General features: G+C 48.4%; 1 protein-coding gene across 2 annotated transcripts in view; it reads right to left on the bottom strand.

Annotated features, from left to right (window-relative positions):
- Positions 1 to 402: 402 nt before the first annotated feature.
- Positions 403 to 27,158, bottom strand: part of LOC135392035 (unconventional myosin-XV-like) — a 62,460-nt gene continuing 35,704 nt past the window's right edge. For both annotated transcript variants that reach the window (XM_064622654.1, XM_064622655.1), the window contains 24 exons: positions 25,649 to 26,297; positions 24,354 to 24,526; positions 23,642 to 23,777; positions 23,333 to 23,570; positions 22,080 to 22,173; positions 21,957 to 22,007; positions 21,720 to 21,840; positions 16,151 to 16,263; positions 15,759 to 15,866; positions 13,029 to 13,153; positions 11,968 to 12,118; positions 9,608 to 9,680; positions 9,448 to 9,524; positions 8,707 to 8,789; positions 8,158 to 8,288; positions 8,002 to 8,096; positions 7,683 to 7,857; positions 6,850 to 7,082; positions 5,965 to 6,029; positions 5,715 to 5,854; positions 3,936 to 3,985; positions 3,792 to 3,875; positions 3,576 to 3,710; positions 403 to 891 (listed from right to left, as the gene is read on the bottom strand). In XM_064622654.1, the coding sequence (XP_064478724.1) occupies positions 778 to 891; positions 3,576 to 3,710; positions 3,792 to 3,875; positions 3,936 to 3,985; positions 5,715 to 5,854; positions 5,965 to 6,029; positions 6,850 to 7,082; positions 7,683 to 7,857; positions 8,002 to 8,096; positions 8,158 to 8,288; positions 8,707 to 8,789; positions 9,448 to 9,524; positions 9,608 to 9,680; positions 11,968 to 12,118; positions 13,029 to 13,153; positions 15,759 to 15,866; positions 16,151 to 16,263; positions 21,720 to 21,840; positions 21,957 to 22,007; positions 22,080 to 22,173; positions 23,333 to 23,570; positions 23,642 to 23,777; positions 24,354 to 24,526; positions 25,649 to 26,297 (3,414 nt within the window). In that variant the 3' untranslated portion in view covers positions 403 to 777. The remainder of the gene's footprint in view (positions 892 to 3,575; positions 3,711 to 3,791; positions 3,876 to 3,935; positions 3,986 to 5,714; positions 5,855 to 5,964; positions 6,030 to 6,849; positions 7,083 to 7,682; positions 7,858 to 8,001; positions 8,097 to 8,157; positions 8,289 to 8,706; positions 8,790 to 9,447; positions 9,525 to 9,607; positions 9,681 to 11,967; positions 12,119 to 13,028; positions 13,154 to 15,758; positions 15,867 to 16,150; positions 16,264 to 21,719; positions 21,841 to 21,956; positions 22,008 to 22,079; positions 22,174 to 23,332; positions 23,571 to 23,641; positions 23,778 to 24,353; positions 24,527 to 25,648; positions 26,298 to 27,158) is intronic.

Here is a 27,158-nt window from a genome sequence, read left to right as displayed (position 1 = left end):
TCTCTTTCCCTCCTCACGTGACATATGACGCATACCATGAGGCGGAGCCTGTGTGAATCGAACTACAGCCGAAAAGAGTCTCCCAGTTTCGCATTAAGAGCGAGGGAACGAAGAAGAAGCAAGAGGAAGGAGAAAGAGGAAACAAGGGGAGGGAAAAGAGGAAACAAGGGGAGGAGAAAGAGGAAACAAGGGGAGGGAAAAGACGAAACAAGGGGAGGGAAAAGAGGAAACAAGGGGAGGGAAAAGACGAAACAAGGGGAGGGAAAAGAGGAAACAAGGGGAGGGAAAAGAAGAAACAAGGGGAGGGAAAAGAAGAAACAAGGGGAGGGAAAGAAGAAACAAGGGGAGGGAAAGAAGAAACAAGGGGAGGGAAAGAGGAAGAAACGACAGACAGCGCCGCACTTTTCGTATTAAAAAATCTTTTTATTTTGTAGTCATCGAGGCCCCGTACGAGGCCTAGTCCATACTCCAGTCGGAGGGTGTTGGTCAAGAGGGTTATACACAAAATATACATATCCCTTATAAAAATATTTGCCTAAGACGAGCAAGCTCAAAACATTAGTCTATGCAAACACATAGTACCCCTCGTTATGCGTCCATATCGTACTCCTACTTTGCAGAACGTCGCGAGCAAGGGTCGCACCTAAATAATCTCCGTTGTCACGTGGACGCCGACGGAAGTGACGTCACGTTTGTCCCCTTTGCCACGTGCTTTTAAGCGTTCCGACGTAGGTAGTTCTGGGCCATGAGCCAGACTGTCATAGCTAGAGTTGGAGTTCACTTCAAGTTACGGGACAGCGTGACGTCTCGAGGTGCGTCTCCCTGTTGCGTCCCCTGTTGATTCTGTTGGATGTTGATGTACTGGCGGACAAGCCGGGAGACTTCGTGAGCCTATTGAGCAGAGAAAGTTATATAAACGAGTGATTTGTGGGGACATATTTATCGTGAAACAGTTCGGCTACGTATCACTGCACTGATTTTCCGTGGCGTGTCACAAATGAGGGCGCATGCGGAAAATAGCTGGTACCACATTTGTCGGCGTATGTGAAAAATAGCTGGTATCGGGATGGAGGGCGTTTGGGGGAAAACAGCTGGTATCGGGATGGAGTGCGTTTGGGGGAAAACAGCTGGTAAGGGGATTCGGGGCACTTGGGGGAAAACAGCTGGTAAGGGGATTCGGGGCACTTGGGGGAAAACAGCTGGTAAGGGGATTCGGGGCACTTGGGGGAAAACAGCTGGCAAGGGGATTCGGGGCACTTGGGGGAAAACAGCTGGCAAGGGGATTCGGGGCACTTGGGGGAAAACAGCTGGCAAGGGGATTCGGGGCACTTGGGGGAAAACAGCTGGCAAGGGGATTCGGGGCACTTGGGGGAAAACAGCTGGCAAGGGGATTCGGGGCACTTGGGGGAAAACAGCTGGCAAGGGGATTCGGGGCACTTGGGGGAAAACAGCTGGCAAGGGGATTCGGGGCACTTGGGGGAAAACAGCTGGCAAGGGGATTCGGGGCACTTGGGGGAAAACAGCTGGCAAGGGGATTCGGGGCACTTGGGGGAAAACAGCTGGCAAGGGGATTCGGGGCACTTGGGGGAAAACAGCTGGCAAGGGGATTCGGGGCACTTGGGGGAAAACAGCTGGCAAGGGGATTCGGGGCACTTGGGGGAAAACAGCTGGCAAGGGGATTCGGGGCACTTGGGGGAAAACAGCTGGCAAGGGGATTCGGGTACTTGGGGGAAAACAGCTGGCAAGGGGATTCGGGGCACTTAGGGAAAACAGCTGGCAAGGGGATTCGGGGCACTTGGGGGAAAACAGCTGGTAAGGGGATTCGGGGCACTTGGGGGAAAACAGCTGGTAAGGGTTTTCGGGGCACTTGGGGGAAAACAGCTGGTAAGGGGATTCGGGGCACTTGGGGGAAAACAGCTGGTAAGGGGATTCGGGGCACTTGGGGGAAAACAGCTGGTAAGGGGATTCGGGGCACTTGGGGGGAAACAGCTGGTACGGGGATTCGGGGCACTTGGGGGAAAACAGCTGGTACAGGGATTCGGGGCACTTGGGGGAAAACAGCTGGTACGGGGATTCGGGGCACTTGGGGGAAAACAGCTGGTACGGGGATTCGGGGCACTTGGGGGAAAACGGCTGGCACGGGGATTCGGAGCACTTGGGAGAAAACAGCTGGCACGGGGATTCGGAGCACTTGGGAGAAAACAGCTGGCACGGGGATTCGGAGCACTTGGGGAAAGCAGCTGGCATGGGGATTCGGAGCAGTTGGGGAAAGCAGCTGGTATGGGGATTCGGGGCTTTTGGGGATAACAACTGATATCAGGATTGAGGGCGTTTGGGGAAACAGCTGGTATCAGGCATCGTGATTGAGGGAACAGCTGGTATGGGGATTTGGGGCTTTTGGGGGACAGCTGGTATGGGGATTTGGGGCTCTTGGGGGAACAGCTGGTATGGGGATTTGGGGCTCTTGGGGGAACAGCTGGTATGGGGATTTGGGGCTCTTGGGGGAACAGCTGGTATGGGGATTTGGGGGAACAGCTGGTATAGGGATTTGGGCGAACAGCTGGTATAGGGATTTGGGCGAACAGCTGGTATAGGGATTTGGGCGAACAGCTGGTATAGGGATTTGGGCGAACAGCTGGTATAGGGATTTGGGCGAACAGCTGGTATAGGGATTTGGGCGAACAGCTGGTATAGGGATTTGGGCGAACAGCTGGTATAGGGATTTGGGCGAACAGCTGGTATAGGGATTTGGGCGAACAGCTGGTATAGGGATTTGGGCGAACAGCTGGTATAGGGATTTGGGCGAACAGCTGGTATAGGGATTTGGGCGAACAGCTGGTATAGGGATTTGGGCGAACAGCTGGTATAGGGATTTGGGCGAACAGCTGGTATAGGGATTTGGGCGAACAGCTGGTATAGGGATTTGGGCGAACAGCTGGTATAGGGATTTGGGCGAACAGCTGGTATAGGGATTTGGGCGAACAGCTGGTATAGGGATTTGGGCGAACAGCTGGTATAGGGATTTGGGCGAACAGCTGGTATAGGGATTTGGGGCTTTTGGGGGAACAGCTGGTATAGGGATTTGGGGCTTTTGGGGGAACAGCTGGTGTAGGGATTTGGGGCTTTTGGGGGAACAGCTGGTGTAGGGATTTGGGGCTTTTGGGGGAACAGCTGGTGTAGGGATTTGGGCTTTTGCGGGAGCAGCTAGTATGGGGATTTGAGCCTTTGGGGAACAGCTGGCACCACGACTGCGGGCGTTTGCGGAAAATGGCCAGTATCGCGATTACGTGCATTTACAGAAAATAGGTGATCGTGATTGCCTGCACTTGCGAAGAATAACTGCCACCCAGGTGGCGGCAGAATGGCGAAAGACGCTAACATGGGGTATTGTTCACCAGTACAAGTGAGAAGCGCCGTTCTACGCTACAATGCTTCCGTCATTGCATTCTATCATCTTACGTTACTACATAAAACCCATCCCCTGAACACGTTCCACTGCTCTTCTTGCTGCACTTGTTACACTCAGTAGGGCAGGCTATACTATCTTGCAAAAACAATCAACCAAACATAGATACCTGGTCAGTCTGAATACGGGTTATCTTTTGTACCATAAGGTTGCCACATTTCATGTCCAGGAACAGCGTTCCATCCTCCGCACGAACTTTGCGCGTAGAGATCACCTCGGAGAATGGGTACATCCACACGGACTCCTGGAAATGTGAAAGTACGTCCACGTGAACCGGTGCACGGATCAGGCAGTCAGGCTCCTAGTTCTTCGCAAAACAACCTACGTGTGAAGCGACATCTAAGAAGTGAATTCCTTCGCGATTTAATGCCAGGATGTGCTCGGCTTGATTATTCTCGGTGCGGATCCACTGGAAACGTTTGACGTCAAGATTAGCGTGAGACATCGTCAAGCGGAAGTTATGGCGTACCTTTACTGCGAAGAAGCAGGATCCGAACAATGGCCACCTTTGTAGGATGTCTGGAACGAAAAGGAACTGCACTCAAGGAAAGTTCTAAGTCGTTGCTGGACGTCTATAATTAATGTGATATGCGAGGATTAGGTGGAACTTCTTTTTCCTAACCGAACAGGTTCCACAAAATAAGCGTGTTATAGAATGGCTAATTCGTCGCCAAAGGGCTTGTGACAGTTTGCTCCTAAATTATGCCACATAGATCTAAAAGGTTATTCGCGTTGATCAGAACCAACTTTCAAAGTTTTAGAGCAAAGGTCATGGTAATACGCTATGCATGCGGGTCAGCATTTTGGCGCATCCCCTCAGCTTTTCCCTTTCCCGTTGTGCGTGTAGAATGAGCTCATTGGATCGCCCTTAAAGTGCCCCTACAGACTAAATCTCGTTTCTTCAGAATCCTACCAAAGTTAGGTTACTGGAATCTTCTCGTCTCACTTTACAATCCTGCAAAATAGTGTGGCACTACGTGACGGGAAAGCTAGAGAAAAATTTTTATGTTTGAGAACTGTGACGTCATGTTAGGCTCTGATGGAGCGCCCGGCTCTCATCTGGTAACGCTGTTGCCCTTCGCGTCTTCCGGGGGGGCTCACTTTTTGCGCTCCGGTAACGGAGCCCCACGTGACATATCATCCGACTGCTCCGACCTTGGAGAAAACACAAAGGAAGGAGAAGACACCTCTCCCATTTTCCCCTCTTTCGATCAGCGTCACGTGACCCTCCCTGGACGCCAGCGTCGTTGCTAGGAGATGTGTGCCCTCTCCAGAACATGATATCATTGCAATTTGTGGGCTTATGATTACGTCACTCGCTCTTCGCGTCATCGAAACTTGTGGAAGCTCAGCAAATCTTCAAAAATTGACAGAAATGCACAGCGTTCGTAAACGGCACTGAAATTTCTCGTATAGAATCCTTGAGGCACCTTTTCATGAACTAAAATAAAATAAACGCTGTTTTCCCGAGTCCGGAGCGGCACATTAAATAAGGTACCACAACAACTAAACGCGAGGACCTCACAGGTTGCCCACCTCTCTGAGGCTATCAACGGCGATCGAGCTCTTTCAACAGCGCCACCACCACGTTCTTTCATCTTTTTCACCGTAGTGTGGTGGCCCGTCTGCGGATGCCCCCTTATTGCCGTTTTTTTTTTCAGTAGACAAGACTCTGTCACGTGCTTTTTCAACCTTTTCTTCCTCTCACGCGCAGAGACGTACTGTCGTAGCGTATAGACGCAGAGAAAGTCGGCACGGTGAATACCGAAACTCATCTCTCATACAATATCGCGGCAGGGCTCTCAGGCAGGTGAAGCGGCCGCGAAAGAGGTGACGTGCTCACGGGAACCAATAGAAATGGTCGCGGCCATTATTGGTGTCATTGTAAAGCTTGAGCACTATGCACTGATAAGCGAGGAGACCTCAACTAGCTATAGATGATTTTCCGTGCAAACACACACGTCACTGTGTCTCTCTCTGACACCGCTGCGCAAGCACCTGCTGGTGACGCATCTAGTGACAGCTGGCGCCAGTGGCGTAATCAGAAATATATTTTGGGAGGGGTTCCACTGGGACTTTACTGGGGGAGGATGATTTCACCCTCGCTACCCTCTCCCAAATGCAATACAAAATGTACGAGTTCGGTGGGTTTTAAACCCCGAAACAGCTCCCCCCCGTGGCTACGCCACTGGCTGACGTGCATCTGCTGTTCTGATCCTCCTCCTTGCTACCCTTTCCACCAATTTACCGAGGCACTGGGCTTTGGCTTCCGTGTTTGTGAGGGCCATCATGTCAGGCCAACTGTATTGCACCATGTCGACCCACTGAGGCGGTCGAATGTCCTTCATGGCCAAGACGGGCTTTGGCAACAGGTACTTTACTTCGTCCCTAAGGAAACAAAGCATTATGAGGGTTAGGTTTACTTGGGTTAGGTTAAAGCATTATGGACACGAGACACACTATAGACAGGCAGGCAAAACACAGTGCGGCGGACTTACTTGGACGGAACATGCTGCATGTCGGCGGCACGATGTAACAGGGCTGCAATGCGCGCCATGTCGTTCTGAAACACGACACGAAAAACGAGTCGATGCTTATTAAGTTCCTAAACACACTGCAAAAAAATTCCTGCTGTTGAGAATATATTAAAAAAAAACAGTTGAAAACATTGATGCGCAACGTATTTTTCGTAAATGAACATGTGAAGCGATAAAAGCAGTATTTACATGCGGACTATCAAGCTCAAAGCTCAGCGCTACGCAGGCACTTTTCTTTTTTTGCTGAAACTTTTCTTTGTATCGAGAAACTCGTACACCAGAAATTTTCCCCGATTTAAGCCCCGCGGTTTTTCAAATACGCGCGGTTGAAATCGGCTCAGGACCTCTCCTCGGTTGTCCTCCTCTCACTTCGTTGGGTTTGCACACGGGTCGCAGAAAGAAGCGTATCTTCAATAGAGAATGAGGACGAAGCTTCTCTACGTTGTTGGCGTTGTTTACGCGGGCGTACCATGCGAAGAACGGTGACGTCATGGGTGACGTAGATGCGCGCGCTGTGAAGTTTTTCTTATCGCTACGTGGAGCGGGCGACAGGCGTATCATCCTCGCTACTTCGTTTAAATTATTTCTTGAAGTCATTCGCTCTTGCTGAAGATTAAACTTCGGTTATGTCATCAGAAACAACTATATACTGCCAAACGGACACAAGAAAACAATCGTTTCATAGTCTCTTTAATTCCTGTTATTCTGTTACGTCTGCTGGTCATGCACTGGGTCGCATACACCTTAAATATGTTGGTAGCATGTTGCGTAACAGGGACACCGGTTATAGCGATAGAGTATAACATAACAGGTTAATCCGTCAACTTGCGGTAAAATTCAGCTTACCACTACATTGTCAGGTATTGGACGCCCTCTTGGGGCAACCAGTAGCAGACCTTCCAAGTAATCAGGAGCCACTTGGTTGAAGATGACTTCGACGTAAAGCGCATTGTCCAGCCGCAGCGGGAAGAACCAAACGGAGCGGCAGAAGATGAGGTAGAACACGTGTCCGTTCTTGATCAATTCCGTCGTCACGTCAAGTATGTACTCCTCTCGACTTAAAGGCATGGTGAAAGGATCTGCGTAACAGGAATAAAATTCGTGACGCAGGCAAGTTTGTTCCTATATAATAACCCAGGGAAGGCTCGTGTGAGTCCATTTATAACGATATCGCGACACTACGGCTGTAAACGAAGCAAATAAAGTCTAGCGAAGTAAAATAAGTCTATACCCAACATGTTTGCACAAGACTAATATGACCATTTCACTCTTCTTACCGAGCGTGAATATGAAATCCGCTTAAAACGACCTCCCTTGCGGACGTTGTACAGAAATCGTTAATGTGAATAAAAAAAAAAGGATCTTTGGGAATTCTTCCAAACACATCGACCCTGGTAATGAAACCCCCAATCATTGTCATAAGTAAAGTCGTCGTTCTACCAAACACGTTTGTATACGGCAACTTGGAAAGACAATCTTCCGATCCTCATCCTCGGGCACCCCCTCCCTCACCACTTTCCGCGCCGTTGTAACTTTAAGAACGGTTACGGACTAACAGCCGTCGATGTTGGTGGACTTTACAAAACTATCGCTGAAAAATGGAATTGCCAGATAGAGGATAGGGGGCCGTCGTCTTCACGACTGCAACTCTCCATCGCCATAAGCGGGTTACTGCGTACCTCCTTCAACGATGCAATATAAAGAAAATTCCTCTGCTTCTATGGCACTTCGCACGCCCAGTATCGTGCAGATTTCGTCGATGATGTCTTCGACGACGGTTGTTGACTTTGTGTTGATGACTCGCTCCGTTCCTCCTGGTAGCCTGTAGATCTGCCGTTTCGAATTCCTGCCCGCCTGTTGAAAGCAAATGTGCACCAAACTGAATGACGTCTGCGCATTGAATGGTCTCAGAAAGTCATTTGGATTCTCATTTCGGCAACAATGTATCGATTGGAGGCTTTAGTACGTGGCCGTCAATGTTGAAACAAGAGTACTCACCGAGATGGCAGCAATCTCTTCTATGCTAGGAACATTCTTTCTTCCACCGTACTTAAACGTCTTCCTCAGGTTCTGCAAGCACACCATGGCAGTACCTTTGCGGAAGCACAAAAACGTCAGTTCATCGTTATAACAGGATCAGCGCAACCGACATACCGTGGTAAGCTCGTCTTTTGTCATAAGCTGCTGTTTCCAGGAACTTGAAGAGATACGGCTTCAGGTTCTCCGAGCAGTCAAAATATGCAGCGATGATTGAGAACAACCGCCATCCACGTTGGCAACTGTCACTGTTGTGCGGGGAGTGAAACCCGGTTATTGCGATGCGATGTGAGTACAGCGGTTATTGTTATCTAAACCAGGTCCTGTTCAGTGTCTAATAGAGACGGATATCACCAAAACAGAGAGCAACGGCCATTTGCGCTGGCAATTATTGGTGTAAAGAAGAAAGCAAAAATTCGGTTATAACGATATCAAGTATTTGCAAGATAATTCTGTTTCATTCTACGTATCCAAGTTCCGTAAAATTCCAGCGGGGTCATGAACGAACACTGACTTATGTAGAAGGGTATGTTCGGTATCTCAAGTAAGTATTACATTAGGTTTCAAGGAAATGCAACATTTCGACAAAGTACTTCACATACATTCCCATGAAGCACTTAAATTTCAACAAAACCTGCTAAAACAAAGTGCATTCTTCGTACTTACGGTTTTGAGCTTTTGTTATTTGTCGTCTGTTTGATAATCTGACAGTAGACTTCGTCTCGTAGTGCTGGATGTTTATGGCAACTCTGAAAGTTAAAGCCGATGTCAACTCGCACGCCAATCCACTCCAGTTTATTGATTTATTGACAATAATCGGATGGCAACGAGATCCAGAGAGAGTGCAAGTCTGCATGACACAGGCTCGGACGGGATACGTCAAAGATACAGCACGATGGATGACTCATAAAAGCGACCTTATAAAGTTCAAGAAACATCTTATCACGAGAGAAAGAAAATATTTTTTTCCCGGTTGGAACAAAAACCTACGTTACAAATGTCTTCTCGGAACCCCCCTCACCCGCATTATCATCACGATCAAGTTGACGCGAGTCGTGACGCAATTACTACTAAATTCCTGCGAACTTAGCATAATATTTATTAATCACTCCGGGGGCAGTACGAACCTAAAAATCGCTATAGCACGATTTCTAATGATGTTCACAATCAGCACGCAAAATATTCCAATGATACGGCACCATAAAAAAATGGACATGTCACCATAAAAAAATGGACATGTCACCAACAAAAAATTGGACATGTCACCAACAAAAAATTGGACATGTCACCATAAAAAATTGGACATGTCACCATAAAAAATTTACATTGCACCATAAAAAATGGACATGTCACCACAAAAAAAATGATATGTCACTGAGACTACACACAAAGCATAAAAAAACTTACCACAAGGATAGAATATACACAGTCCACTTCTGACTGATTTTTGGCCAAGGGGTAGTCGCCCATATAGCGCATGACAGCTGCCAAAATATGCACGTATTGATTAATGAGGAGGAACAGCTCACAGGCACATTGTATGTGCATTTAACTGTGGATATCTCACCTAGGAAGCTTTCAGTGGCCATTTTATTTAATTCGGGAGACTCCAAGTTGAGCAGAGCAGATTGAATAGGAGACTGGACAGGAAAAAAGAATGCATTCAAGATCACATTCAGGCATGGAGTCACGTAAAGCATACAACCAATTTCGTGGCAATTTCATTGTGAGGTACATAGGGTAAGATGTTTTTTAATTAATTACTTTAGGAAGTAATAACTTATTACTTGAGGAATTCATAACTTATTACTTGAGGAATTCATAACTTATTACTTGAGGAATTCATAACTTATTACTTTATTTATTTATTAGTTATTATTTCTTGATTTATTACTTTTTTTATTGCCCAAAATCCGCTATAACCTAATGTCAAATGAAGACATCAACCTGTGCTGTGAATGACGTCATCACAACCTTTGGAAACTTTTGAGGGGCATCACGATAGATGCAGGCGTGGATCTAGGGGGTAGGGGTCCGGATGTCTTGACCCACACCTCAATTTCTGTCCCTCAAGGCAGGATCTTCCCTCCCCCCTCCCCCTTAGAAAAGCCCAGGATCCGCCCCTGGGTGGATGGGCGAGCTTAAATGGTACTCGACATTTTCACCTCATTTCAATTTAACCTTTCCACTGAAGAGCAATCGCCCGCTTTGTTTTTTTTATTACTAAGGCGAGATTTATACCAACGTCGACAGCTGTGTCGGTCGGGACGGAGAAGTTAAAATGCCCAGGCGGCACACGACATCGGGCCGAAGTCGGTAGCAAATTGGGCACGTCGGCCCAACATATGCCCGATGACTGCCAACTTGTGCCCGATATACGACAGAATTTGGCAATGCCGGCACGATGTTGACGGAATAACGCGACATGTAGCCGACGATGCCAACTTGCGACCGATATCAAGTTGAAGTTCGCAATGTCGGCTCGGTGTTGACCGAAACAAGCGACATGTAGCCGACAACACCAACTTTGGACCGACATTCCGCAGAAGTTGGCAATGTCGACTTGGTGATCACCGAAACTAGCCGACATGACCTGCCACTGTCAACTGGCGGCCGACATACCACAGAAGTTGGCAATGACGGCTCGATGTTGCCGGCTTAACGCTGGCGCCCGTTGCCCAATAAAAGCTACCGTTTGACAGAATGCACAAAGATGCAGCCAATTCTTATTATTTTTGTTCATTTATTACTATTTTAATTAAGGAAACTTGAACAAAACTGGATGGGTATAGAAACCCAGCGAACCGGTAGAGATGTAGGAAGGGAGTTGCCTCAGGACAGAAGCCGCCGATATTTCGAACAGAGACTGTTCTTCTTCTACTGTTCTTCTTCGACTATATGATGACATCATGAAAATCTATCAAATAAAATCCACACTGTATACGTCTCGCATTCCCAACATATTCAGTTCCAACCAACGCATCCTATACCGTCTCTTGCTGCAATAAAAACAAATTTCTGACGCTTTTTAAATGTTTATGTGCCCTACTTCCAAAGTGTATACCCTGCTCGAGACAGACCCTCTCTGTTACGGTCTGCTGGCGAATGAGCGGCGTTTAAGAAAGCGGACTTTGAGAGCTTTTGTCGTTTGTTGGAAGGAACTTGGAACAATGATCTTCGAGATGGGATCTCTTTCTTTTCAGACGCGTTGTTGTTGTTGTAAATAGAAAGACGCGGGATAACAAGGTCGGCGATTCGCGCGGGCGTGGTGCATCGAGTAGGGGCCGTGCGCACGGGAACAGCGTCACAGGATACGCGAAAATGACGACAACAAAACGAAGTGTGTCAATAAAATGGCATAAATGGGGGGCTAGCAAGAAGAGAAACTCTTTGTACCAGCGTGGCGTAATGGTTAGGGCACTTGACCGGCAGGTGGAGCAACTCCATGCAGAAAAGGCCTTTTACACACGAAAAAACGACAACGCGGATCTATGTTGTACTCCACACTGATACGCCATAACAGATAAGAAGGGTGCGCATCTTATGAGACTTATCTATCTTAACTTATCTCTGACCAGGGGCTTTCCCAGCACACCCCACGCCCTAAGATCCCATCCCCAGCAGCACAATGTACTGAAAGTCGAGTGCAATAGGGGTGGACGGGTAGGTGGAAGGCCTTGAACAGAATTCTGAAACTAAAGAACATTGATAGGACACATACCGGCCACCCCTATTGCACTTGACTTTCAGTACATTGTGCTGCTTGGGATAAAATATCTTACAGTACACCCACGAAAATTTTGCTGATACGAACAATACATGGCAGTATAGCCAGCTGATACAGATGTCACACCGCTTCAGATAAAAATCCTGGTTAAAACCATCGGACCGCAGTCACAGAGAGCACACTATTAGCAGAGTTGTTACCTTAGAGAATTTGATCATCTCGACGAGTTCCTTCCAGGTCCAGTCGGAGTCCTTGGCTTTTCGCCCTTTTCCTCCTCGGGTTGCCTTCAAGTGTTCGATCATCTTGACGGAACCTCGGATGGAACCATCCCTCTGGCGCAGCAACTCGTACCTGGGCAGTCACAATGTGTTTACTCTCACACGCAAAAGCGCGCGAAAATTGGGACGTTTTGCGGCTCATTAGCACGAACGTGACGGTTTTTTGCGTCAGTTAAAAACGGATGCGAAAGTTCTTGTGAATTAGTAAATACGAGCGAACTAGCGAACTCTAATAGGCGTGCGAATAGACCTCTACCCGAGAAACGTCATCATGACGTTGGTAGACAGTCTGAAACCGAAAGAAATCGGAAGGGGAGGGCTAGGTTCCACGAATGTGCACTTGTTCGCTGCCTCCTATAGACCTCTCCCTGTTCGTAAACAAATAACGTCAAGCTGTTCGACAGCTTGACAGTTCCCAGCACAAGAACAATGTATCGCCCTTCAAACGTACCCACAAGTAAAGGTACCGGAATGTAACTGAACTTGACCTTACCAATTCAATAGCCAGTTACCGCAATCAGTCACAAACCTCAAAGGTACTTGACTCATTCTGTAAACCCGTTATCCTCGCGATCCTTTAATTTTCGCGAATTTCGCGAATCGGGAAATTAGAACTTTAAGGGCACGCGAAAGATGGACACTGCGAAAAGTGTGCTGGAATCGCGATCTTTATTTTCACCCAATATTAAGCATCATCAAAATAAAGCCGTTTTTCATTTTCACCCATGATTGTACAGGTTACTAGCAAAGAAAAAAGAAAGAAAAATATCCAACTATTTTATCGCGCAGACGCGTGCAATGCAGCTTTTTATCGAACGCAGCAATCTCGGGGTGTATACCAGGAAGTGAGCGAAAGTTCAGCCACGGATTTTTTGCATACAGACGAATCGCGAAATTATGAATGTCCGCGAATATACACGCCCTCTACCCCGTTCGCGAAACACTCGGGCCGCGAAATTAACGGCTCTTTTGCAGTGTCTTACCTGTCCAGACTCTCTCTGAAGTTGAACATAGCGAATTGCAACATGCTGTGCTTTCCGTCTGCCAATTCGGTCGCCCTCCTGTCCGCCTCCTCTCCCACCTCTTCCTCTTCGTCACCATGGTCGTCCTGGCGACGAAAAAAGCGTCGAAGAAACATTTCACTTCCGACCAGCGTCGTGAAAGATGATGCGGAACGTCAAGAATGTCAACAGAACCAGAGGGTCAAGCCATCTTCTTTACGACCGCATTATTTTCCCCACCCAGTCGACGCGAACATTGCGTTTCCTATTGCGGCTTATCACTGGAGCGATAACGGCAGAGGATACCAGGAGGAGAGCGCGCGTCTGAGGTCGTATCGGCGACAGCGTTGTCAACAAACCTGTACAGCTTAATATTGGATTAGGAGAAATGAGAAGTCGTATTGCACTGACGGTCAGCAATGTAGCTGCACTGGACATGGGAGAATGGACGAGGGGAAAAAATTGTTGAGAATGAAAGGAGTAGCTATCTTTACGTCAGCGTTGCCGCGTTGTTTTCCGAGTTTTCGAGATAATAATCGTAATTCCAAAGTTTACGTCACGGAGGTAGTTATCATCGGCAGAGACTCCTCGGTGGTCGATTCGCCCAACTCAAGGCCCAGACAAACTTCAGGGTCGTACTATAAGACAGGGAGGTGATGGTTCGAAGCCTGGCACAACGTGTGTTTGAGGCTTTCACCGAGTTTTCCGGCTGGCTTTGCAGAGGAGCATATATCGGCGAAGCCGGCCCTGGACGCATATTAACTTCCTTCTGTTTGCAACTCCTTCCTGCTGTCCTCTCTCTCCATCCGTCCACGCCTGCGCACCGCTCAGAGCCATAGTTGCATCGCGGCGCTAAACGGAATGAAAGAAAGGCGGCTGGGGGGGGGGGGTGGATCACGGGGATCACGCGAGCTGATGGCCTTCGCGCGGAGGACGGAGCGACATTCCAACCCACATGGTTGGAGTCCGCCGACCCGGCACAGAGGATGTTTTTGGAAGGTATATGTTCAAGAGGTTAGCTTCCACGAGTGTCTTGCAGCTCTTATAGCAGTGGACAGCGAAAGCGTTTGCTAAAACAGATAAAATAGCCTTAAATTTGGACTTTACTAAGAAATGCATGAAGGTAAAACCCCGAGACCAAGGATTTGATTTGACTTTACTGGCGCAAGGATAACAAAGATCATGCTGCGCCGAATAATAATTTTGTTGAGTTACTCTACATTAGGTCCAGTTCAGTCAGGTATTTGCATTATCAGAGACTATGAATTTCCTATGCCCATTGTCAGATCCGAGACTGTGTATGTTCTCATCATGCTGCAGAGCCCACATCATTGTGACACTGGGGAAGGACAACCCAGCTCGCTACCGGCCGAATGGTGCCAAACGTGTGGGCAGGTCCGAGACTAAGGATGACGAGAGCACACCAGGTATCGTTGTCCCTAGTCCCGGCGTGCTGCAGGGCTGACGTTTCCCCTTTTATTTCCCTTTTTTTCTGCCAATAAATTCCCCCCCCCCTAGTTTTGAGGTATGCTAGTCATCAGCTCGCTTGCTGTTTAGTAATTCTTTAAGAAATGCAGGTCCTGCTTCGCACTTACTGTCACATTTGATTACAAATAGATCTGCCACCACATCGCATACTTTTTTGCGCCGTGTAGTGCACAATAGGCAATATGGGTTTGGATAGGGCACTCAAGCGCTCTGGGGCCTCAAGGAACTAGGGGCCGTCACTGTATACGAGCCGAGAACCCAAACAATGTTCTGCGCAATACGGACCGACGACTCCTTATTTCTTTGGGGACCCAAAAACTCCTCGGTACGTACCCTATTCTTAAGATTCTCTACTGTTACGGATTTCACTTTTTCATCCCTATCTTAAGATCACATATCTTTCGCTTGTCCCATCCTACAGTTGGCAATACAAGATCACATATCTTATCATGAGTTTCTAGCAGACTGACGACGAAGACACTGACGCGAACGGAAGCCTGGGTATTGTCACATTGAAGGGCTCGGATCAAGAACGGAGTACAGAAACGCAAACACCGTCCCGTTGTAACACGAATCGTTCAACATTTCGTATGTCACTCAGTGCCAAGAACAGCCTTTCCAAACTGTACCCGTTCATGCTTAATTAATCCTCGTGCAGACTATACCGTGGCGTCGCTCGCCATGATCACACTTGTCTCGACACGTAAAGCCTGTACCTGTAATCGTTACTTTGGCTACAAGTTCACAGATAAACGATGGCAAGATGGCGCTGCTGCTACAAGCATTTCCTCCTAGCTTTCCCATCTGACTTGTGAATATATGGGAAGAGTTATGTCTAAATTTAATTGTTGCCTTATCTCTGGCATCCGTCTTTTTCTTTCTTTTTCACCCAAGTTATCATCATGGAACTACGAAGTGAATGTCCCAGTAGGGAAGACTTAAAAAAAACATGAAGCGACGACAAACAACCATGCAGCACGCTCTGCAAAAAGAGGAGAACTGCCTATATATGCTGACAGCGCCCAAATATCTATCATACGTGGCCCACTACTGCGTCGTTGCAAAAAAACGAGGACACCACGACAAGTTCTTCAGCATCTACATGCGACTTCCTTCAACACATTCATCACTCTTCGCCCGCCATACCTTCGACAGAACATCTACAATGACTAGCTATCATTTAACACTTATTTCATAAGCCCCCCCGCCCACACGACGTCTTACCTTGCTTTCAATCCACGCCGACGACGCGAGGATCGGCGAAGACACCGCACCATCCACGAGTCTCTCGACGTGCTGTCCAGAAGGCCTCTGCGACACCCGGCTCTCATTCTGCAACATGGTTCGAAGGCACACCTTCACGTAAGAACGCATAGTCAACGCCACTTGTCCGCGCTCGATCATATTTCCTGATGCCCTCCCTCCTAGACTGATTCAAACTTCTGCGTTTACCGTTGCCGCTTGCGTCCAATCATTTCAACGGAACCTCCTTCGGGATGGAAAGAAGGTACACATCGGACGCTGTACGCAGCCGTAAACGCAGTAATGTGAATCAGCCTCTCGCGTGAGTAATGTTCACCCGGATACGGGGCTTTATCTTATCGTGATTACCTTACCTGATGGGTAGGTGTGTGGTGAGCGCCATCTTGGCTTTGCCTGCCGAGTGGAACCACGTATTCGCAGGGAAAGAGGCCGGACTCTCCGCTCTCTGTAACGCCGTACAGCCATCCTGCAATGTTACGTTTTGTGACCGTTAGAATTCGCTTAGCTTACGGGTTGGAGAAAAGGTCACGCTGTTGATTTGGGTGTCTGGAGCGCAAGATACGAAGATTTTGTGCGAGGACTGTTCGATATTGTGCGATAGCTTTATCTGTTTGTTAAGCGTGCTAAGCTTTCTTTGTGGTGGTAGCACTGGTCCCGAAGACATTATTTATGAAAAGTGCCCAATTAGTTGGAAAAACGCACGGTTTGAAAACGCAATAATGGCAAGCGTATGTCGCGTTTTATGTCGTAGAGGTGCTTTGCGGTCAACGGTGAGGTTAAAACAGAAGGCATATTCATAAACCTGGCTGTTTCGGGAGTGGGACGGTTGTGCTTAGGCCGAAATATTTCGCCGTAGTACGATGAGCAAAAAGAAAGCAAACGCCAAATATTCAAATATAGATTTTTTTTCTTTTTGTTGCCACAACACCGCTTGTGGACAAATGTGCTTAGACAACGGTCTGTGGGCTTGGACCTAGTCTTTATCCTTTCTTTATTACATCGATAGCTCCTATAGTCTCCCGCCGTCCACTGTGGCGGGTGCACTGGCTTTATCTCCGCAAGCAAGTAGCGCTTTTATCTTTGACTTGCTTTGGTAGACAACACGGACCATCTTGCCTCATGGCCCGTCTGATTAATCGATAGTACAATCAGGGTATCAACCATGTCACACTTTTCAGGTCTGGACTAGTGCTTATCGTCCGCTCCTATACATGATGATAGCGATAAACTTGCTTCCGCTGTATTCCTGCTGGAATTGTAGCTGCTGACGTCAGGAACAAAAGACAAATCAAAGGGCAAGGTAATCGATAATTCAGTGGTTTATGTCGTAGTGGTTTCCCAAGCAGCAAAATGTACTGAAAGTCGAGTGCAATAGGGGTGGACGGTATGTGTCTTATCAATGTTCCTGAGTATCATGAGTCTGTTCAAGGTCTTCCACCTACCCGTCCACCCCTATTGCACTCGACTTTCAGTACATTGTGCTGCTTGGGTTATGTCGGGCAAGAAAATCAATTTTTGGCCACACATGACGTGTTCTTTAACGTGCCCTGAAATCCGCGTTTGTCGACGTCCGAACCGATCCCCTTGGAAACAGGAGGCGAACAGGTTACCAGCTGAACCACCGACGTAAATTCCAGAACTGGTAGAACTTCCATCACGCTATGTCACATTCACAGGGCTCGGCGCCGTCGGTCAGTTGCTTAATCGCGGGATGGAGCCTTGCTACTTGGATATCGAGAACCAGTCGAATTCGATACTCTGCACGACTAATCACAAGCAGATGTGTAAGGAACTATATAGTATAACCTCTGGAGATAATCTCTAACGGTTGTCAAGCACGAACGAAGTTCATATTGGTGGATTAGGCCTTACACAGATGAAGCTTTTCTCGCAGGCACAACAGAGGCACCTTTTCTGACTGAGATGCCATCACGCACATGGATGCTGGTAAGCAACTCAAGTGTAGCGTTTCCCTTATCTTCTGTATAGACCTTTGCCTGAGAAACGTCATCATGACGTTGGTAGACAGACTGAAACCGAAACAAATCGGTAGGGGAGGGCTAGGTTCCAGGAATGGATTCTTGTTCGCTGTGTCCTATTGAAAGAAAAGTAGAACCGAAGGTTGCCTCCCTATTCAGGGACTGTCGTAATCCCCTCAAGACCGTGGCTTTCGGGCGCGACCTTGTCGCCTCTAGCGTATAGTTCAACTCTACCAAATTGGTGGTGCTGCCGAACACTTGCCTACAAACAGGGAGAGGTCTATTGCTGCCAGAATCACTCTCTCACTCCCGGTAGTCTAGCTACCATCACAGGCGACAACGCTGTAACCCAGTGACGCATCGTTCAGGTACCAGGACATAGACTACTAGTACACATGGGAAGACCTCCTTCTTCGCCACTCATGACGTAACACGCGAGAGAAACCGCACTCACAATAGAAGACATCACCTCTCAGAGCGCCGACGACACCGCCGACCACCTGCCTTGGGTCCTTGCCGAAGAAACGCATCAACACCGAGCGAGGTTAAGCCGGAGAGCGACCATAAGCGACCATGCTGGGACGTGGACTGAAGAAGCGCCAAGAGAAGTGTGCAACCCCGCGTGTCTCGGCCATTGTCATCCTGTTGCACTCTGGTTGCACCGGCCGCGTCACATCGGCACCCACGTCGCGGATCACGGCTCTTAGTATGCGTCTTCACGCTTCGAAGCTCTCCTTCTTTGCGGGGCAGGACGACAAGTGTTCGGCTTGGCACGCGGCGAGTTGTTTGTGCAATGGGAGGAATGTGCCGATACTGTTTCTGATAGATTGCGTGACGGATGAAATGAGTCGTGGGTGGCGTTTAGTGTTGCGACTTGTATTTCATTGACTGTTGCGCACGCGCAGTCACGGATGTCGGGTGTCGTGGGTGGCCACGGTGTCCCTCACTGGATACGTGGCCAGGGATTTGTGCGTGATTTTTCGTCTCAGATGCATGGGTGTCGGAATAGACCATTTTAAAAAGATGCGCGCGCCATCAAGCGCGTGGCGCAAGGCAGCATGGGAACTTTGAGGGACACTGCTCCGTCGTCTGCTTCGGATATGGTTTATATCGGCTGACGCTGATGCTGCGCACACCGGGAATGTTGTTGTTCTTCTTCTGCCTCCGCCTCTGGCCGTATCGTAATGCTTGGAGGCGCTCGAAGTTCCCATGAGCCCTTGCGTACCACAGGTGGCGCTTGCTTTTCTAAAATGGTCTATTGCGTAGGGATGTGTTCATATATCTGCAGGCTTTTCGGGCTCCGTGGCCTTTTTTGCAGGAATTTCTCGGGGATTTTGTAAGTTCCTCGGGGGTGTATGGGGGTGCGAGGAAAACTACACACAATATCCGCTCGCCGGTGGTAGTGCCAAGGCATACTAAAGCCCAAAAGCGTGGTTGCTGGTTCGAGTCCCTCTACCGGCTCTGTTGTCTGAGGTCAACCCTGGGTTTCTGGCGGGCTCTCCGGACACATGTCACTGCAGTTCTCCACCCCGTAGGCGTACTAACCCCCTGTTTCCCACCCTCCCTTGCTGTCCTTTCTCCATCTGTTCTCGTTTATGCAACACTCATAGCCACAGAAACTTAAAAAATGACATTATATTCTCGCAAAAATGTCCTTCCCATATGTGTCAAGTTACACAAAATTAATCTCCAACTTCGAGACACATATACGTGTGTGATATATGGCTCCCGCCTGGCAACATTGTTGCTCTCCACGCAGCGGCGTCACTAAGGTACGCGCCACCCGGTGCGGGGGCTCTTTGCGTCACCCCCTCCCCCCTCTACCAGACGGTACACGATACATAATATAATACCAGAGGCAAAAATCACGTGCTCATAGAGGGCTCCTCATGTCGCCGCAAAGAAAGAGAGCTACTGGTGCGGCGCGTCACCCCCTTCAGTCGCGTCACTATACGGGGGTGCGGACCGCACCCCCCTATAGTGACGCTACTGGCTCCACGAATGATTCAAAGTTAGCCTAGAATTACTGGCCATCCTGCCATGGAGGCTGAAGACAGGCGTTCCGAGAGGACTTCTTCGCTGTTGCTAGGAAACAGATGCGCTTAGTGCGTGATGACGTCACCTACTTCTTCGCGAAACCGAAACTTGGGAAGACTCCACGATTCTGTGAAATTATCTCGAAATAAACCTGACATAAACCTGACATATACCCGACAAACGTCATCATGACGTTGGTAGACAGACTGAAACCAAAACAGATCGGAAGGGGAAAGCTGGGTTCCACGAATGAGCAATTGTTCGCTGCAAGAAAATAGGACCGAAGGTCGCGTCCCTTTCAGAGACCATCGTAATCCCCTCAAGACCGTGGCTTTCAGGCGCGACCTTGTTCGCCTCTAGCTTTGAACGTAGTTCAACTCTACCAAACTCGTGGCGCTGTCGAACATTACGACGTCATTTGTTTACAAACAGGTAGAGGTCTATACATAACGTTCGCTTCTAAGATCTATTCTGAATATCCGAGCGACGCGTGATACGAAACGAAATAAATACCGCTTTTGAGCGAGAGCTACCCTTCAGTTACACCCAGTTATGGACACTTTGTAGCCACTGAAGCGTAGTGTTCGACACTGCGGTGCAATGTGCAATAAACAGTCTTGCTTTACATCCGCTGCATGCCACTTTGATTGGTAGCCTTTGCAAGATATAATTCATTCTCAGATATCGGAAGAAGGGGCGAAACGCCCGAAGAGGAGCAGCAGCTGTGGTGCATCACGGGAACTGGTATGCCTCGTGCTTCCACACTGAAGAGGTGTGCACGTGGAAATTCTACGATGCTCTTTTAATACCGCTCTTGGGACCCTGGAGAGAGTGATGGAAGCTCCTTGCATGGACTTGAGACATTCCATGTGCCATACGTACTATCCTACGACACATTGACGCCAGTCCGTTTCGGAGGCAACGTAAGCCCACGTTCTATGACGTCATCTTACAAAAACGTGAGCCATCTCTTCACCGATATCTTCGTCGTCTTATCGATATCGCAGGTAACTGTGGGCCTCTCTCTCTAGGTATCTAGTTTTGCTGAACGTCTCTGCTGAGCGCCCGTAACTGCCGCCATTTTGCGACCGCCACGCTTCCAGTTGCAAGTTTGGAGCCAAGCCTTGTCAGCGATTTTCCTTGACTTCAGCTGCTTTTTGGCCGAATTCCCTGACAATCCCTCGACTCTTTCAGTCGCATCAAGATTTCTTAACATCCGTACATCGCACACGACTTGGAGCGTTGTACACAGGAACTACAAGGCACAAGCTAAGGTTCTGCGACTCCAACCCTTGCAAACGATGCAAAGTCCCAGAGGATACACACCACATAATCATGCACTGCCCAGAATATAGCTAAGCCAGACTTAAACTCCAACTGACTCTAACGGCACTGGACAACAGACCTTTCTGCTTTTGCAAGATTGCCGGAAGATGGCCCACAAGGCAACAAAAATCCAAAGCACTGAAAGCGCTCTGCGCTTTCTTAAAAGATAGCGGTATAAAAGACCGCTTCTAAATTCCATCCCTCCCAATTATCATATTTTAACGCGTGAGAACTGGAGCTGCAGGTGCTCTTAAGGCAGCCACCTAGCTTCAATATATACCATAACCAGTTGAACTTATCTTATCTTAACAATTTCTGGTTTTCCAGGTTAGTAAACACCCTGATAATTTACAGTCAAACTCCTTTATAGCGAACACCTTTTTAACGAAAATACCACTACAGCAAATGTTTTTTGCGGTCCCGCTGGAGCCTATAGGTCCAATAATGGACATCCTTTTTAACGAAAATACCTTTACTGCGAATTTTTTTTTATGTCCCCTGAGTTTCGTTGTAAAGGAGTTTGATAAATGAGAGGGAAACAAGACCATATGCAAGGACGCTGTTACGTCAAGAAAGTCACCTTTTGGTAGATTGAGCGAACGGTGTTTGACGAGGCGTACGATCTCGCCTTTACGGAAGCTGAGCAGCGTCGACTCTGTTGTCACGTAATCGGCCACAGCACGGAGGTACTCCGGCGCGTCCTGAAATAGTCCCCAAAAGGGCCATTCATTACAAGTATACGCAACATACGTATTCCCGAACCTCAAAGCTACAAGACGTGCTACGAGGTAGCGATATCACCGATATCCATCCTTACCTGTGTGCATTCCACGACAAACTTGTGTATCATTGACTTGATCTGCGTGGCCTAAGCAAAGGGAAGACATGTTTGATCAGCACAGGTAGGCGTCATTCGCCTAGTACACGTTGTGGTACCTACTTTTGGGGAGTATATCGTCATCCAGCCGCCGTTTCGCAGAAGAATATTCACAGTCGAAGGCCGCGGAACAGTCACATCTGCGATGTCTTCAAACCTGCAAGTTTAAGGTACCGCTAGAGTAATGCCTCAGTGCAGTGTAAGGTGTCCCTTATACCTTCCCTACAGTGTAATTGGTATGTCGTCCAAATTATGTGATCATGTAGTGTCATGTCAGGAGCAAAGAATGTCCCTACGATGTATCCCTGCATGCCTGTACAACCTACACTCTTAAAAATGAACTTCACCGCATAGCACGCTCCTAGCCAACCATCATCCCTAATGATATCGTTATCTGCCCTGATTTGTTGAAAACGGGAGGCGTACGCCTTTTTTAAGTGACACTTATGCTGTTCATAATTGTCACAAAAAAGGCGTACGCCTCCCGTTTTCAACAAATCAAGGCAGATAACGATATCATTAGAGATTATGGTTGACTAGGAGCATGCTATGCGGTGAAGTTCATTTTTAAGAGTGTACCCTTGAGGTTCATGTTCGCTAGAAATAAGGCAGAGTGCCCTAGGGATCAAGCTTCCCTATAATAGCATACGGTGTCCCTAAAGTGTAAACTGACCCTAAAGTAAGTAGTCCTTGCTGCACTTGACATACGATATAAAGCGACACCAGCGGCATGGTCGAGCAGGATAAAATAATCGGGTCATTGGTGGGTGATAAGGTCTTGCTTAAGACTGGAAGGTGGTGGGTTCGAATCCTACCACCGGCTGTGCTGTCTCAGGTTTTCCCTGGGTTTTCCGGCAGACTTTCCAGGAGAACGTCGGCACAGGTGGGAGGGGATATGTTTATTAAGAAAAAAGAAAGGAAAGGTTAGCCAGACGGAGATCGGCTTGCTATTAAAAAAAATGGAAAATGAGGGAGAAAAGAAAAAGAAGGAAAGAAAAGAAGAAAAGGGAAAGACAAAGCAGAAAAGAAGAGAACGGAAAAGAAGAAACGAAAAGAAAAAATGAAACAAAACGTCTGCGCTGTTCCCCTTGGAGTCTGCCCAGGACGCATACTAACCCCCTTATTCCCCCACTCCTTCCTGCTGTCCTCTCTCCATCTGTCCATGTCTGTACACCGCTCATAGCCCCAGTTGCTTCGCGGCGCTAACGCGGAATAAAAATATAACCCTAAAGCAAAACGTCTGTCTGGCGCCCCTGGCGTGTAAAAGTGATCCTAAACTAAAGTGTCTTTGTAGCGTCCATGACGTGCAGGATTACCCTAAAGTGTCCAGCACGCATAGCGAGTCCCCATTGGCATCACGTTGCCGCTTGACAAGCCGCACTCCCGTGTGGGAAACAGCCAACATTTGGACGTCCGGCAACTGCCTGCCTCCGGAAGCCGGGAAGATCCGGCTGAAATACAAGGGCAGCGCGCGGGCCGCTTCTACGACCTGACGCTTGGTCTGCAACGTCACGCTCGGGCCCTGAGCGTTGCTGGGAGTCACGGACAGACTCACTGCAAAAAGAAAAGCGCTGGCGTCACCGGTTTAAACCATTCACGATCTTCGAGGTGCTTTCTACACGTACCCAAGAGAGCTCGGAGAGTCTTGTTTTCGTCCGGCGTCAGACGAACGCAAGCGTCAGCGTACACGTCTTGCATGATTTGACTGAACACGAGGTGCAGCAGGTTCGCGTTGTCCAACATCTCTCCCGGTGTGAACACCTGTCATGCAGACCACAGTGTATACTTATTCGACGAATTGCTATGTGAAACGCAAATAATGTGCTATCAACATTCTACTAAAGTAATGACAGGAGATGACTACTCCGGCGTCTCGCTTATCTCATTTTGGCCTTTGAACAGTGGTCCTCAACTTGTGCGAGGGAAGAGGTATGGTGCCAGCCCGACTTCGAGGACCTATATACTTGCTCTGTCTACTCTCTATACAGAACGTTCAATCCGATGATGAGATGATGAAAACGCAAAAGGATGATGTCCAGAGACGAACAGAGATGATAATGGAGTTCAACATGTAGGTCTGTATTAAGTGTACTGGGGTAGCCAGTTTGACTTCGTCGAAAGTCACATCCCCATTTTTTTCTTTATTCACATCACATCACATCACATCACATCACTCTCTATATACAACGAGCGTCAGCCGCTACGGTTATATGATCTCGATGTCAATCCAGATGGCAATGGCACGATTTGGCAAGGTTTGCGAAACCCCGGTTGAGAACCACTGCCTTAGAACATAATGTAAGAAGAGAGAAAGTAATAGACAGTCGGTTGGTTCACCTCTTTCCGTATCCGCAGCCTCCACGGCACCTTGGTGTAGGTGAGGTACGGGGCTACGCTAGAGGGAAAGAGTTTAGTCTTGAGGCTGTCCACAGCTCGGGCCCCGCTCCTTGTGGGCACAGTGGGTGGTGGTGCGCTGTCCACGGGCTTCAGAAACTCCGGACATTCGTCAACTGTGAAACGTTAAGTGCAACGCGTCAGGGACAGCGCATTTTGTACACGTGTCCCTCGGCCAAACTTAAAGGTAAGGCTAATCTTTGCTTTGGGCAGCATTTTACAGTGCCAAGTTCATGTGCAGAAACCGAATCGCGTACTGGAACTATACTCCAGTGGTATAATCACGTATATGACTTCACCCCTCGATGCTGGCATAAGAATTACGTGCTGTCATCCAATCAGGAATCATCAAGATGTCAGTACAGTAACAGTGACGTCCGAGTTCCCAGTAGAACGCTATTGGTATACAGAATTTGGTTTTTGGTTTTGACATGACCTACTTCGTACGTACTGCACTGGCGGGTTAAAACATATAATGCCGAGGCACATTATCAAAATGAGAGAGAAAGATACAGAGAGAGAGATATTATTTCGCATAAAACCGACGGATGGGTCCAAAGAAAGGAAATGGTCACAGGAAAACGAAGCATTGCCATGAAACACTTCATAACGGCTGCCCTTATATTTGTAAACTCACATCCCCTTTTTTTTTTCTTTATCACATCCCCATCCATAATGCAAAACCCCGAGAGTAGGGAACACGAAGGGACAGGCACAACACGAAGTCTCAAGACTGAGACTGAGACTTAGGGAACTGAGAGGGACTTAGGGATTGAGATTGATGAACTTAGGGACTGAGACTTAGGGAACACGAAGGGACAGACACAACAGGAAGTCTCAAGACTGAGTCTTCGTGTTGTGTCTGTCCCTTCGTGTTCCCTAAGTCTCGGGGTTTTACATTATGCATCATCTTCGCCAGCTCGCTTGCTTCCTAGCCATTTTTTCATCACCATCCCCATGTTCGCAGCGACTTCAGAGAGCCCCACAGAAATAGGGCTCGCGCTGAGCCTGTGACTGCGCCTCTTCTTTCGCTCTTTTCGTTTTGTCTTTCTTTTTCTTCTTTTCATTTTCCCTTTTTTGTAAGCGGGAATAGCAAGTCGGCTTCTGGAGCCAGGCTAACCTTTCCCCTCTTTCGTGTTTTTTTTTTGGTTCTTTGTTTTTTCAATAAACCTATATCCCCCCCCCCCACACACACACAGAAATTGCACAAGTACAGCTGCACAGGAAACCTCACTCACATTCAATCGTCTCCGACTTTCCCGAAAGGCGGTCGAGAAGTTGTGCTGGCTGGATGGGCGGAGGCATAACGCGGTGTCGTGCCACCACGGGGGTATTGGGCGCGTAGCAGCTACTGGACGCGGCCACCGACGGCGTTGGCCCTCCCTTAGTTGGCCGGGGCGCCGAAGGGGGCTCCACGGGGGACGCAGGTTCCCGGGACGCCTGTCGCTCCATCTTCTCGATCTTCGATTTGACCAGGTTATCGACGCGGAAAGATCGGGTCCCCACGGACTCCGACGGCGGGGGCGGCGGTATGGCCGACGGCAGAGCTGGAACGGAACTGTCCAGTTCGTTCCAGCCTCCCAACTGCTTCTCCAACGCACGTTTCCGGTCTTCGTCGAGTTTCGGCGCCGGAAGGATCCGGCCCCTGCTCTCTTTGTGGGTGGACGTCTTCGAACGGACGCTGTGGTCTATGGTGAGCTGTTCCAGCTTGGCTTTCATCTCGGAGCTGATCCTGATCTTGCCGATGGAGCCCGGTCGGACTTCGCCTTCAAAGGCCCGAATGAGATCCTCTTTTGAGCGGCGACTGTCGTTGGCCGGGGAAGAAGAAGATGTTGGGGCTGGGGTCGTCGGGACGGGGATGCCTTTGGCGACCGTTGCGTTTTCAGGCTGTAATGGAATGTTGGGTGGGACCTGGGTTTAAATCGATGTAGTTTGGGATTGCATTGCGGTGTTCAGCAAGTTATGTAATACTTACGTTATGCAATACATATACTTAAGTTATATATTACATTTGGTTATATGTTGCATTGCAATTTGTGGGCCTACGATTACGTCACTCGCTCGTCACGTCATCGAAATTTGTGGAGGCTCAGTAGATCTTCAAAAATTGACAGAAACGCACAGCTTTCGTAAACAGGATTGAGATATCGCGTACAGAATCCCTTGAGGCATTTTCTTGTCATGGACGAAATAAAATAAACGCTGTTTTCTCAGTCCAGAGCGGCACTTTAAGGATTGCTGTTCGTGCTTGTCGTCGCCATGCAACAGACCAAGACTGCGAAGAGTTGCGTACGGGATAACGCCGGGCACGAAGGAAAGTAATGCTCAATGCAGAACAATCATCAGGAATATGTATTGGCACCGGAGCGGAAGACCATCCACACACACTGGTCCCCTCTAACCTTGCACACGGGCTATACTAGGGTGTATTGTCATCAAGCAGGCGAACTATCTATGGAGGTAGTCCCCTTTGCATTGTCACTATACGCTATACTAGGAATCACGTATTGTCATCAAGCTATATGTCGTATTGTCATCGTATTGTCATTGTTGCCAAGCAGTTGCTGTCAAGTTGTATTGTCGCTATTCGCGACTCCAGCGAACTATAGGTGGCGCACGCCGAAACTGGACTCGAGGGTTGCCACTTCCACCACTAGGTGGCTACGGCTTCGCTGGAGTCGCGAATACTAGAGAGTTTATTGGCATCAAATGGAAGGCCGGCTTTATATTGCCAACTGTAGGATGGGA

The sequence above is a fragment of the Ornithodoros turicata genome, chromosome 4 (assembly GCF_037126465.1).
Source record: "Ornithodoros turicata isolate Travis chromosome 4, ASM3712646v1, whole genome shotgun sequence".
NCBI lineage: Eukaryota > Metazoa > Arthropoda > Arachnida > Ixodida > Argasidae > Ornithodoros > Ornithodoros turicata.
Note: the sequence above shows the minus strand (reverse complement) of the source record. Positions and strands in the feature narration are given on the sequence as shown.